The 14,825-nt window shown below is 42.9% G+C and overlaps 1 protein-coding gene across 1 annotated transcript in view; it reads right to left on the minus strand.

Annotated features, from left to right (window-relative positions):
• Nucleotides 1–204: 204 nt before the first annotated feature.
• The window catches only part of TUBD1 (tubulin delta 1), a 45,315-nt gene continuing 30,694 nt past the window's right edge, over nucleotides 205–14,825 (minus strand). The window contains exons 5-9 of the mRNA XM_066574561.1: nucleotides 10,751–10,982; nucleotides 9,901–10,065; nucleotides 7,909–8,043; nucleotides 4,995–5,178; nucleotides 205–1,330 (exon numbers count right to left, since the gene is read on the minus strand). Coding sequence (XP_066430658.1) covers nucleotides 1,228–1,330; nucleotides 4,995–5,178; nucleotides 7,909–8,043; nucleotides 9,901–10,065; nucleotides 10,751–10,982 — 819 coding nt within the window. The 3' untranslated portion in view covers nucleotides 205–1,227. The remainder of the gene's footprint in view (nucleotides 1,331–4,994; nucleotides 5,179–7,908; nucleotides 8,044–9,900; nucleotides 10,066–10,750; nucleotides 10,983–14,825) is intronic.

Here is a 14,825-nt window from a genome sequence, read left to right on the forward strand (position 1 = left end):
GACATCAGTTTGATCTCAATTAATGACATCATTTAGCATGTGACCGGCGATATAATCACTTAAATGATGCATTTGGGGGACAACAAGTAAATTACAACTAACATGCTGATAGGATGGAAGCTCATCTAAAAACATACTAAAATAACTACACAAACAGTTTAATAAAGGAATAACAATTATTAAAATATATTATTTATTAAAAAATACATTCCTCTCACAAATAAGGTGCGGTTGCTATTTTTATAGCATAATCTGTTTCCAAACAAGCAAATAAATAAAATCATTGCATCATTAAAGGGGTTTCTTTCAGATAGGTCATCGGTATCCAAATGGTGGACGTTCTTCACTTGGGACCAGCGTGGTGCTCTCAGAAGACTGCTGCAATCTGCTCCCTGCAGATCAGACAAGGCGCCGTACATTTTGTATTGGTGGTGCCGGATATGGCCACTTGAATGGGACCAAGCTGCTCTCAGGCTACACGACAAGCAAATGAATGAGAAGGCACTCGTCCGAGAAGAGGCTGCAATGCTCAACTGTACGCTGGTGCTTCAGAAGAACAGACTTTTGAAAGGGGTCTTGAATGGCGGACCACACTGATCTCATGTAGATTACAGGTTAAAGGGGTTCTGACACTAAAAAAAAATAAAATTTTACTCACCTTGCCTGGCCAGGACCGATCGCCAGGCATGTCCCTTCCAGCCGGCATCTTGTTCTGTGGCTTGTAGAAGCAGAGCAGGAGCGGTCAAAATGACAGCTTCCTGCTCTGCTCCGTCCGTCAGCCACTTCCGAGGTGAATGGATGGGCCGCCCACAGCAAGCACGTCACAAGCAGTGCTTGCTGTGGGCGGCCCGTCCGTCCTGCTGAACTCCGAGATTCTGCGCATGCGCAGTGGAGACGCGGCCCATCCTGACTCCTGTCAGAGGGCACTTCTCCACTGCGCATGCACGCGATCCTGGAGCGGCGCGGTCGTGGAGGAAGAAGAGGAAGAGCAGCGCCTGCCGGGAGATGACCCCCCCCCGATGTCAACAACAACAGGAGACAAGGTAAGTATCATGTTTTTATGCTTTAACAGCCATTAAATCGTGGGTTCTCTGTGTCCATTAGGCAGACCAGGGAACAATGGCTGGTAAAGCATTAAAAAATAATTCATGTCAGAACCCCTTTAATATTTTTTTTTTAATTTTTTTAAAGGAATCTTTCAACATTTAAACAAACAAAAACCTGTAGTCATAAAGTGGAGTAACTGGAAATAATTTGTTCAAGGGTTGTGAAGCCCTGCAGGAAGTCTTCTTCTTCCATGCCATATTTTGTGTATTGGTGAACATATGCTCTGAAATAGAAAAAGCAAAGCAAGTCATGAGCTACTTTACTGACTAACACCACCCAAACAATTTCATTGTTGCCATTCTAACGACCGATTTCTATGTTATTTTATGGTGCAATGATATTGATGTAACTTCAGACATTTAATACAAAATTAAGTGCTACACAGCTTTATAAATTGGGTATACCCTCCGGAGAAGGACATACTAAAAGGTATTGAAATATAATATTTGAAGTCAAACATTAGCAAGATAAGTCAACTTTTACAGAAATAGTTTATCAACCTAAAAGTAGAGGGTGAATGGGCTAAGAGGAAGAAGGGTTAAGGGGTGGGTTGGGGATTTCTGACTGTGCCATATAGAAAAACCAAAGTCCCAAGAGGGTATGGAATCATTGCAGAGCCGTGCAGTAGGAGTGGGTGAGTTCCTGAATTTGGTCCAGGGCAACCAAGTGGAATAAAATGTAGGATATGTTTTGTACATGGAAGAGACTATGGTGAGTGAGGACATTAAAGGGGGTTGTGCAATTCTGAATTTCTTTCTTTAATTTTTAAATGGCTGCAAAAGTGTTAAAATAATGAAAGCGGCTACACTTATCCATCCTTTACCCGGGCGATCCTCCTGGTCTTTATGAACATTTACAGTCTGACCGCTACAGTCAAAGGCTCGATTGGTCACATGCTGTTCTTCTGGCATCACCGCTCAGATTCTGGGAGCCATGATGCCAGGAGAACGGCACTTGACTGCTATGTCTCAGATTGACAGATCAGGTGATAGTAGTTTGTAAACAAAAAGCAGGAGAACCGCATTAGTTTCAGAGCCAGGTTATCGGAGAGGATGGACAAGTACCACTTTTTTTTTATATTAACTCATTTGTAGCCATTTTTTTTCAAACTCCAACAACTCTTTTAAAGGAGTTCAGGACTTCCACCCACATCAATCAAGAGGGAGGTGGAGAAGATTTCCTCAATCTGGGTATAACACGTCTTACTGCTAATATGATGTACCAGAGGACGTCTTTAGGTTTACTGGACCCATCCTCAAGATTTATAGACAATAAGGCCAACTCAGGGAAAACAGAAATTGATGAGCTGCGTAAATGTATTATTTAACAATGAAACACCTTGCCACAATGGAGCTATGGCTGGACAAACTCCCCAAATATGTGCATCACCAGTAGATCTGTGAAACGGAGGGTACATCCTATGTACCTTAACTGGCGTTCTGTACCTTTGTGATAAGTATTTGCAATTTGAAAGGTACTGCTAAAGTTTCAGCAGAAATGTGGCATAAATCCTTATTCCTGTCTCAAGACCCATATTTCTTTCCCAACTCTGCGGCAAGGTGGGGTTGCAAGTTCTCGAACTCCTTTAACATTAGCAAGCTGCACACCAGAGATACAGAATGTGTAGGAACGATATAATTCTTGAAATGCAGTTAGGGCGTTCCATTTGTGAGTTCCGTTTTTGGAGCAAAGAAATGGAATAAAGTTTTTTTTTTCCCCATTGATTTCAATGTGTTTACTAGAGATGAGTGAGCATACTCGCTAAGGACAATTACTCGATCGAGCATTGTCCTTAGCGAGTACCTGCCCGCTCGGAAGAAAAGATTCAGGTGCCAGCGCGGGTGAGCAGTGAGTTGCGGGAGTGAGCAGGGGGCAGCGGAGGGGAGAGAGAGATCGCCCCCCCCAATTCCTCCCCGCTCTCCCCCGCCGGCACCCGAATCTTTTCTTCCGAGCGTTCAGGTACTTGCTAAGGACAATGCTCGCTCATCTCTAGTGTTTACAAAAAAAAACCAAAACAAAGAAAGCTTTCAGTTTTTCTGCATACCATTAGGTTTCCTTTGTTTAGTTTAGGGAGAAAAAACTAAAAATAAAAATTGTGCTGCAGACCACGCCATTTGTTCTGACAACTACCTGGGATAGGTATGCCTGCTGTCTCAGTGCATGTTTTATTCTGAAAGGTTTTGGCATTTCAGAAAGAAACAAGAAAAAAAACAAACAAAAAAAAAAAAAAACATACTCTGAAGTTTGACCTGAGAGCAGAGCTCCGAGCCATGAAGGCAGGCTGCGCCAGCCTCTTCCCGCCTGCATCATGTACAATAACAGAGAGCTGTCAGACAACATGTGCTGGGCAAGGAGAGACCAGCATGACCTGCCTCCAGGATTTGGATCTCTGCTCTCAAGTGAGTTTATTTTGAAATGTTGCAGTCTTTCAGAATAACATACATGGGATCAATAGGCATCCCTGTCCTGGGTTCATATTGCCAGTGGTTCAGGCTGAATGAACTTGGTGATGGAACCCCTAAAGAGCCACTCTGGTGATATTTTTTTATGCATTGAGTCATTATTAGAGATGAGCGAACGTACTCGGTAAAGCACTACTCGTCCGAGTAATGTGCTTTATCCGAGTACCTCCCCGCTCGTCCTGAAAGATTCGGGGAGCGCCGCTGCTGACAGGTGAGTTGCGGCGGGGAGCAGGGGAGAGCGGGCGGGAGAGAAGGAGAGAGAGATCTCCCCTCCGTTCCTCCCCGCTCTCCCCTGCAGCTCCCCGCTCCGCGGCGCTCCCCGAATCTTTCAGGACGAGCGGGGAGATACTCGGATAAAGCACATTACTCGGACGAGTAGTGCTTTACCGAGTACGTTCGCTCATCTCTAGTCATTATGTAGCCTACCCCCGGTATATACACTCATTGTAAAAAAAAATAAAATAAAAAAAAAGGACATAGAAGTTATTGCTTTGCTGCAAAACTCAGCATGCAGTTATTTGCAGATATGCAAATGATTACAGTTGTGATGTGATTAGATGAATGGTCTTGCCATAACAATGGTCTAATAGAAATACCTCCACAACATTGTCACACTTCTGTGGCCTGCTCGCCACATTTAAATCGCCAATAGAACATGTTTGGGACCATACTGGATGCAGACTTTGACGTCCTATGACTTAGCATGTTCTAGAGGCTCAGTTACAACAAATGTGGACCCATGTACCTCAAGATACCATATGGAACCTCTATAGAAGATAATGATAATTCCATTTTTCCCCAGGAGGCAGAAATTGCATAGGCTTTAGCGAATACTAAACTGATGCATCATAGGATAGATGTTAAAGGGATTCCAAAATCTTTCATTAAGATGGTGCCCAATAAGCATCATATAGAAAGTTGCACTACACAGAGGAGACCTCAGAGTGCGGCAGGCGGTCAAGTGAGGGGGCAGGCATGGAAGAATGTGTTTTCACCAAAGTGGACCTTTTAAAATTCCTGCCTTCAGAACAGAGCTGGAGTTTGGAGAGAAGAGTAACCAACTAAGCAGGGGATTGTTAACCCCTTAATTACCAAAGTCTGATCCTGTGTTACAAACACATGGTGTCACTTGTAAAAACATGCCAGAGAATGAACCCTCAGGAGGTTCTAAAGCTTGCTATAACATCATATAATTTTTTGTTAGCCATTAAAAAGGCTTTATCTACAAGATTACTTGGTTTCTCTTACTGAGAACAATCGCATTTTGTAAAAAAAGTAATTCAAAAATTTTTATAATAAACGTTCTTCTAGTTATTCCCTATAGCATTAGCAAATGAAAGTCCATTCTACTGCAGCTTAGTTTGTGCTCCCTTGCTGCCCTATACACAAAGAAGAAAAAAAATATGGAAGAAACGAGGTTCATACCTTGAAGCAAACATATTCCATGCTTTTCCAACAATGCTGTCCAAAGGCTTCAACAGGCCTTGACTATTACTCATTAAAGTGGCGGACTTCTCATATTTGTTGAAAGATCTTGACGTTTTCCAAACACTAAATGAATTATCTGGTGACAACCAAGAAGTATACAGTGCTGGATCTCTGAAGCCCTCTGAAATAAAACCGTAGAGAAAAAGCAATTGTTAATGATAGACATGGCTCGTTATGCATTTCCATGTGCTCAACTGGGGAAGCAGTCACAATACACAATGATCTGGGTCTTTTTTTGTGTTCTTAAAGTTTTCTGATACTTAAACTGACCAGTTTAATATTGTGTAAAATAATGGATACTCCCCTACTCCAGCAGCTCCCCGTCCAGTACTGGAGCCCACTGCTGGAAACACGGAAGATGCTAGTCATGGTACATGCGACCAGCCAATCACAAGCTTCAGCAGTCATCGAAGAATCACTGCTGTAGGCTGTGATTGGCCGAATGATCACCTGCACAACAAACAGCACATGACTCTCTGACTGCTTTTTTGTGGTGGGCCTCAGGGCTCCAGAGCAAGACAGGTTGCAACTAGAGTGAAGAAGTATGCATTTTTCCTTATTTTACACAATTTTTAGCCTAGGATTTTTTCCCCCATACTCTTACAGGAATGAGGTAACCCCTGTTATTTACAGCATTCTTGCAGAATATAATGTATAGAAAATATTATTATTAATATTATTATTAATACACAGAAAGCAGCTATACTTCCTTATATGCTATTATAGACATACATGGGCAGGTAAAAAAGTAATTTATTTCCCGCTTTTGAAAATCACATGCATTATCTATTCGGCTTTAGTATATTTTCCTTTATTTAGTGTGCATATGGAATATTTCAGTGCTAAACACAAGTTTTTCGATTCTTTAATTTTTGGTACTCTATTGGTTATTATTTACCACTTTGACTCATTTCAGTATAAAAGGGATTAGATTTCTTGTTTTTAATTCAGACATGCAGTTCTGGCGTTTACTACCAACCAGCCTACAAAATATTCATTTTTGGACACTGTTTCCAGGTCAGCTTTTCTTTTGCACCACAATCCGTGATCCCCTTTTTCACATATTAACACACATTACATATTTTAAATTGGCGTTTCAGGTAACGCTGACTTCAATGCCGGGATGCACTGGGGTCAGAGCAGAAGCTGACCCTGTGTAGTGGCCTGCATTTGTAATTATAGGCTGGGATCCCATCGATTTCAATGAGCACCGGCCACTACACAGGAGTTGGAGCAGCGGCTTCTGCTCTGACCCCAGCATATCCTGGCACTGATAGCCGGCGCTGCCTGTAAACCACCTTTAACTTTGTCCATGCTCTACCTACATTTGTTATTCTATACTCAGTAGTTTGGGTCTCCTTTGTAATGTGATGGTTAGGATCTCATATGAGCTATGACCTGGCAAAGGAGTTGCCTGTGCTACAATGTGAGCACAATCTTGGGATGCAGCTTGAACTATGGTTTGAGCTGTGCCTTTGATATTAACAGCAGTGTCCAGTGGCTCCACGTGACTCGAGATCTGTTGCAGGTTCTGAAGCATCTGGTCTTGTTGCATACGATGACATGCAGCTTCTCTGGCCGCTTGTGCATTCCTAGCCTGGGCAGAGGCGGGATCCATGGTATAAGCACACTGCAATTGTTGAACCACTGACTCTGAACTGACTTGAGGCTAGATCAAGGTGCAGCAGCTGAGGTTCTTTTAACTAGTTGGGATCTGGTCTTTGATGGGAGGCAGCTGACACACTTGGTCAAGTTTTTCGTAATACCATACCAGAGGCGGTAGACAGAGACAGTTGAGGAACAGGCCAATGCCAGCGGAGGCAGATAACTTGCATAGAAGAAAAACAGGCTGAGGGTCAGGGCCAGCACAAGAGGAATCCATAGTTGGATAACAAGCCAAAGTCAGGAATGCAGGGGTCAGGGAAGCTGGGTCGCTTATGCACATTAACTGCAATATGAAAACTGATTGCACAGGGTTCTGCTGATGGACAGAGTAGCCCTAAATAACCTAGGACCTGTCAGGATTGTTTGGGAACTGGAAAGTGGTGTGTGCACTAGCCCATTAAAAAGTGGACTGGGCCCACGCAACCTATGGGGACCAGGAAACTGATAGGAGATGCAGCATCGGCCACAGACATCAGTATTAAAATTATTACTTGGTATAGTTTATGCCAGATTTTGCACACGATGTTGCATTTAGGTCAGGCCTCTTTTTTCATAAACTCACTCATCTTTTGTCGGAAGCAACAAAAAAAGTGACTGAAAGTGTCTAAACACGGAAGGCTACGTTCACACAAGCATGAAGCTTGCACAAGTTGCGCATTGCAAGATGCACAAAACTCGCTTGAAGATAAAATCCATTCTTTTGAATAGAGTCATACAGATGAACAAGGTTTTCCCTCACAGCAATGCTGCAAGGTTTAAAAGGGCAAAAAGAAAACAAAAATCCTGCATAAGCTATTTTTTCGCGTTCCTCAGAACGCATCGCTCATTGTTTTCAATGGGACAATCAAACACATCGCATGCCGTATGATGTGATATTTCCCAAGGAAATCAATGGGAAACACTTGCTGATCCTCCGACAAGCATGCAACAAGTGCCGGAGTATCGGAATTTCAGAGAAGTGATGCGAGGCGTTTTTGCATGCAAAACACCTCGCATCCGCTGGTAAAATGCACGTTGACAAGCTCGATATTGGGCTGGGTTTCTCGGCCCGATATCATGCTTGCCGGTGTCAAAGGTAGCCTAGATGTAGTGTCAAGCATGCAAGGTAATCTTCTGGTTTGCACCAGAAAACTGGTGAATTTTCAGTGTTTAAACCTGTCTCAATGTACTATACAACAAGACTCACGGGGCGAGGCACTTTCAAGATCTTTTCCACGAAATATAGCAAGGTTTGCTACAGATTTATTGAACTGCAGGTCAGCCGTCAAAAAGTTTCTCCTCGTTGTTACTTCAGATGGGAGTTGAACTTGCCAGTTGATGCCTAAAATTAAAACAAATATTCTTACGTTAGAGTGAAGTTATAGTTACGCAGCTGATGTATTTTTTATACAACTTAATATTTCAAATTAGAACCTTCCAGTATTGATAAAATTCCTCAAGAACTTACTGGACAAAAAGCTGAAACAAGGGCAGATCATTTTTCGGTGCCCATTTCGGTCTCATTCTGTGCCCGTCTGGCTACCACTGCAGTTAAGCTGCGGTTCTATGCATATCTTATCAGCACTTACATTGACAGGGGCATACTTCCTAACATTTAAAATGACAAATTCTGAAGCATGACGCCCTGTCCCCTATATATCGCTTTTGGGGTCCAGTTTGTGGGATTGTCCTACTAAATCGGGAAGGTTGGAAAGTATGCAGGAGTAGGTAGCTTTAGCAGAGAAGATTTTTGATTAATTGAGGTTTTCAACGTCAAAGAGCTCTTCTGGATGGACTTATTCTACTCCTAATGCTTGTCTATGGACATTGCATTATTTATTTCAAAGCGCTATTAATCTCAGGAAGCTGTACATATTGTATGACTGCATGGTTGGTTTTAACCGCTTAGCAATGAGTGCGACTAAAATAGCTGTAACTGCCAAAAGGGAAGGTGCAGCTATTTTGGTCAACACACTTTTGTCCATGAAGAATACTATATGTCAGTGAACAATATTTTTCATTGGATTGTGCTTAATTACAAGATATAGTAAGCATTCTTAGATCTACCGCATTTTCATAGCAGACAGTTGCAACTTACCATAATAGAGGACCTATCTCATCTTCTGACCTGCCTATTTTAGTAAATACTTATATTCATAGTGAAAGAACTACGGTAATATGGAACATACCCTAGAAGTCTGAACTGTGCCATTCCTCTGTAAATCCTCCTAGAAGTTTATGAATAAATTGATAATTGTGTTTTACCAGTTTGGAATGGGAGGGAGAGGTGAGGGCATCCCTACATAGTCTGACACATTTCTCCTTAGGGAGAGCACCAAGAAGGTGAGTGAGGAGATTTATAAGGCCATCTATGCTTCTCTGGGTAGTATGCAAATAAGGAAGATGGAATAATACCTCTGCAGCGTCACCTATTGGACGGCAGCATTCCCTTAAATTAATGCTTGACCTTTTCCTTTGCAGCGCCGCCTATTGGATGGCACTGCAGAGGCATTGTTACATCTTCCTTATTTGCATGTTAAATCACAAATGACAGTGTCAAACTATGCAGGGACATAGTGTTCTCTTTGTCAAACACATAACACCCAGTTGTCAATTTATGCAAAAAATTCTAAAAATGAAAGGAATTCTAGATTGTCAAAGAAAAGATGCTCCAGAATTGTTATTTCATGGGGAATGGAGTTATTTAGTAAACCAGATAAGTCAGGAGACAGGTGCGCTGTACATAAATTTCCCTTTATCTTACAGACCCTGTACTACTTACTGAGAACATAGATCTCAGGCTCTCTTCAGACACAGCTATTCAACAGCTAAATATTTTTGTTTCCAAAGGGTTTAAATTCTAACCATAAAGTTTAAAATGACCCAAAACAGATGAAAAAAAAAGTATTAAAAAGTGCCAAGTGCATGTCTAGCTGAGGACACAAATACAGTGTCTGTTCTAGTTTGGGAGTTGCTGTCGTATATTTTGGTGGAGTTTGGACTGTGGGTGCTGCAACCACACTATATGCCAGTAAAGATGCTTCTTTACTGTATGTTGAAGGAGAATTTTTTCCACTCAACTGGCCAAAGTCACCAGCGGAATATCCAACATAAATAAACCCAAGTAGCTTACAAGAACACATTCAAACTACATAGTTATCGGTATTTATTTTAAGCTCTGCTACATGACTGCTTGCACCTTCTTCCATCTTTGCATTAGCAATGAGCATTTGTCTCAGATATTTGAGGAGACCATGCCAAGTAAATGTACTATACGCCAGGGAGTGTTCAGACATCTGAGGAATGTTACGAAGACCTAACATCTTGAATTCCGGGTGTGGAACCAGGCTCTCCATCAGTTCTCCTGGGAAGAAAAGAAAAAAGCTTGTATTAGCAAACTTGACAAACTAATATTGTAACAGGATTTAAGAATTACTCCCCCCACCCCCCCCCCTGATTTTGCATAATATGACATGGGACAGTGCAGGAGATTTCTCTCCTCTCGCTCCCCCGCCCCTCTCTATTGAGATAACACAGAGGCCGTTCAGTACCGGACAGCCGCTGTTTAAACTGAACAATGAGCTCCTCACTAATCTTTTATACTGCATAAACGATGAGCTTTATCGCTCATCATTCAGTTTAAACAGCAGCCGTTCAGTAGTGAACGGCTGCTGTGTTATCTCAATGGAGAGGGGCGGGGGAGCGAGAGGAGAGAAATCTCCTCCACTGTCCTGCCCCCCTGCTAGCTGCTCTGTAAGACAGCACTACTAGCTTTCATGTGACAGCAAAGGAGCGAGGAAACACAGGGACGAGTGTTGGGCATCGTTTGCCCAACATTCGTCCCGTGTAAATGGATCTTAAGTGGAAAAATTGCTTGTGTAAATTAACCCATTGAAAATAATGGGTTATTGGAACGCATCACTTCTGCCTGATTGCAAGACGCTCAGAACTCACACGTTATTCTCGCCTGTGTAAAATACAGCTTTACTTTATGATCTAGAATTGTGGACACACAATTCATATTGAAAACATATACTAATTTATCATACCAAGTGGATTTCTACTGTAGTGCGAGGCTCCATCTGCGGTGTAAGCAGGTTGAAATACACTGCCCAGCTGGTGTGCAATGACTTTATTTATATCCCGAAAGGATATCTGCTTGATGTTCATCCGCTGAGAGCAGACCTTATGCAGAATATCATTCTCATGTACCAACAGAGCATCAGAGGATTGGTAGAGGTTGGAGAGCGTTAAAATGGAGTTGTAATTCTGAACGATAACCTAGGAGTGAAAAGTTTGAAGAGTTCCATAAGATAGGAATATTCTATTCTTATCCAAATACAAAAGTTATCAAAAAGAAGAGCATTAAATTGCAGATTGTATCCAAAGTTTGTAAATAAAATGATACATTTTCTACCTTTTTTATAGTACTTTCCAACTATGCATGGCATCTGATCAGACAATACAAAAAGTTTATTTTAAAAATAGCTTAAGAAGCTCTCAAAACTAAAACATAAGAAGTGGTCTTAAAACGTGTATAAATGAGACATTCTGATATACTTTGTGCTTCAATTCCTTACGATTTTCAAGATATTTGTTTGCTGTGAATGAAAAAAAGATACTACTGTTTACACTTAAAGATGAAAACTGTACAAATCTAGTGCCGCTGTTTGTGGAGAAGTGGATAGCATTGTGTCCAGTTTAGACAATGCTCAGTCAGGTCATAATTCACTTCAGTGAAAGACTGCCTCTGTATCAGACTCCAAAAAAGATGTTATTCTCCTGTCAAGCCAGCGAACATCATAACAGAGACCTACAAACTCCACTATTAAAGTAAATGAACGTCCATCAGTCACTATGACACTACATTGTAGTTTCAATTTATGATGGAAACTACAATACAGATACGAATAGTGCCTTAAAGGGATCTTTCATCTCAAACATTTATTATAGGTCATAAATGTCTGCAAGTTATAGGTCTCTAGAGGTGGTACCTGCATCTAGAATGGGGGTCTTCCAACCCTGTCAAGGCTTACTTCCACAGTCTGTGGTGGCTGGAACTAAGTGGTTTCCAGAACTCCCATAGTAGTAGATAGAGTTACAGAAATAATGCAGCATAGCTAGTTATTAGAGATGAGCGAGTATACTCGCTAAGGCACATTACTCGAGCGAGTAGTGCCTTAGCCGAGTATATCCCCGCTTGTCTCTAAAGATTCGGGGGGCCGGCGCCGGTGACAGGTGAGTTGCGGCGGGGAGCGGGTGGGAGAGAGGGAGAGAGAGATCTGCCCTCCGTTCCTCCCCCGCCGCTCCCCGCCCCCTGAATCTTTAGAGACGAGCGGGGAGATACTCGGCTAAGGCACTACTTGCTCGAGTAATGTGCCTTAGCGAGTATACTCGCTCATCTTTACTAGTTATGCAATTTACGAATCACAGATGTTAGAAAAAAAAAACCTTTTCTCAGATGTTCCCTGGGAAAAACAGCGAAGATCTTTGGTATATCTCCTGCCACTAGAAGGCAGTCAGTAAGCAAAGAAACAGTTGCCTCCTATCAGCTATACCCCTTCTATAGCCACTCAGCTAAATCAGTCTGTACAAAAGCAGGAGGAGAGGAAAGGCTCATAGGCTAACTGAATATATAAACTTAAAACAAACAACCAAATGAAGAAGTGTAGGGGGACGCTCAGAACAGAGAAACAACGGGTGGGTGCTGTGTCTCCCAATGAACATCCAAGAAAAGGATTTTACACTAACAAAATAAACCTCTTTTCTTAGCTGTGTCATTGGGGTACACAGCAAGACCATGGGATGTTCAAAAGCTTTCCACAAGGATGGGCCAAAAGTACCTCTAATGCAATCAGGGTACTACCACCTGCAGAATCCTGTGACCAATACCAGCAGAGAATTAAAAAGTATGTACTCTGTAAAACTTTGTGAAGGTATGAAATGAAGACCAGGTCGCAGCCTTGCAGGCCTGCAGAGCAGAAGCGTTATAGGACACCGGCCCAGGAGCCACCTACCATGCGTGTGGAGTGAACTGTCACCCAAAGGGGCGGAATCCTGGTCTTGGCATGGTAGGCCTTCGTAATCGCCAACTTGATCCAACGGGCGATGGTGGACTTGGGGGTGGTAGACCTCAACAAGGCCTGGCAGAAATGAGGAACAGAGAATCTATACGACAAAAGGATTCTGCACATGACAGATAGATCCACAGTGCGTGGACGATTTCAAACTTGTGCAGACGACATTCTGTAGGGTGTGAAGGCTCCGGACAGAAGGAGGGCAGAACAAGGCCCTCATTCAGGTGGAGGGATGAGACCACTTTGGCAAGAAAGGATGGAACTTTCTGAAGGACCACGTTGTCTTGATGAAGCGCCAGAAAAAGGAGACCTGTATAGTAGCATGGCAAGTTCAGATTTGTGGTGGATGGAAGTTGTGGCTACCAGGAAGGCAACCTTCCAAGAAGGCAAATGAAGGGAAATGTCATGCATTGGCTTGGAAGGAGACAATTGTAAAAGCATCTTAAACCAGATTAAAGTCCCAAGGTGGTAAAGAGGGGCAGCATATGCCACCCCCTGAAGGAAGGTATGCACAGCAGTCTTGGAAGTCAGGGAGTGTTTGAAAAGGATTGACAGCACAGAGCCTTGATCTTTTATAGGAGCTGTAGCTCAAGCCCATATCCATGCCTGTTTGGGAAAGAAAAGATTCTGGAAAGATGAAGTTGTTTGCACCATCTGAAGGACTTACACACCCTATGGTAGATGTGAGGGGAAGAAGGTTCCCCAAGCATAGTCCGTACAACAAATATCTGTGCCTTCAAGACTAGATTCAACAGCCATGATGTCAAACATAGCATATGCAAATGCAGATGAAAAGCTGGGATCAAGGGCCGAGCCAGGGACTAATGCAATCTGTTCCAGCAAGCTAGAATGCCCCATTAAAGTAGATGAGTGTGAAATTGAACGTATAGTACTGCCTTGATTGCGGCTACCATGAGCCCCAGCACCTGCATGCCTTGGTGGATGGAGACAGGAGTTTGTGACCGCAGAAGACAAGTGCATTGCTGGAGAAGAGCAAGAGCAAGCTAAATGTAACTTTCCCTGAACACCGTCAAAGGACAGGCCGAGAAAGAGGAGTTGCTGTGATGGGAGCAGATTGAACTTAAATTCCGAAGGATCATCAATTGTCTATAGAGTGTTCAGTGCCATCTTGAGGAGGCTCTCCTTGCTTGCCCTGAGGAATAGAGCCTTGATCAGTAAGTCGTCCAGATAAAAAGGATCACCACTACCCCCCGGGAATGGAGAAGTGTCATACTAGTTAATAGGACTTTTGTGAGCAGTCAGGGGGCTGTTGCCAGACCAAATTGTAAGGCAATGATTTGCAAAAGATTTGACTAGTCTGCGAAACAAAGAAGGAGCTGGTGGGACTGACGAGTTGGGATGTGGAGATAGACATTCGCCTTGCTCCATAGGAGCAATCACCGCCCAGGTGGGTTCCATACAAAAGTGGTGTACTTTGACATAGCCATTGAGGAGCTTCAAATCAAGTACCAGACAAACCAATTGCTCCTTCTTGGGGACCACAAACAGATTGAAGTAAAATCCAGCAAAATGTTCAGGAAAAAGAATGGAGATGATGACACCTTGGGTTGAGCGAATCTTAAATTGCTTGGAGGTACTGAGAGAGACTAAATGGATCGGACGGTGAAGAGGAAGAGGGGGTGGGGGTGGGGAAGGGACGCTTTGGGGGTGCAGTGGAAATTTATTGTGTATCCCAAAGAGACAACCTGTAAAATGGAATCCTGTAAAATGGAATCCTGTAAGAGATTTTTTATTTATTTATTTTTTTTAAAGGCAAGGTCAGTAGACCAACACTTTAGCCACAAAGTGCAGCGGATTGACATGGTAAAGTGCAGAAAAAAAGCAGGCTAGTAGCCTGGCGGCATCCAGGAAGGCCTCAAATGAATTTGCATTCCTGAGAGAGCTAACGACCCCACAGAAGCGATCAAAAGCCCCACAACATGGCCCAGCCCAAGAATCCCACCCTAAGGGAAAAGGACCCCGAGGCCAGATTCACGCGGCCCATGCAAGTTGTGCTGGAGATTCTCTGGAACTCTCAGATCGAACA

The sequence above is a fragment of the Eleutherodactylus coqui genome, chromosome 1 (assembly GCF_035609145.1).
Source record: "Eleutherodactylus coqui strain aEleCoq1 chromosome 1, aEleCoq1.hap1, whole genome shotgun sequence".
Lineage (NCBI taxonomy): Eukaryota > Metazoa > Chordata > Amphibia > Anura > Eleutherodactylidae > Eleutherodactylus > Eleutherodactylus coqui.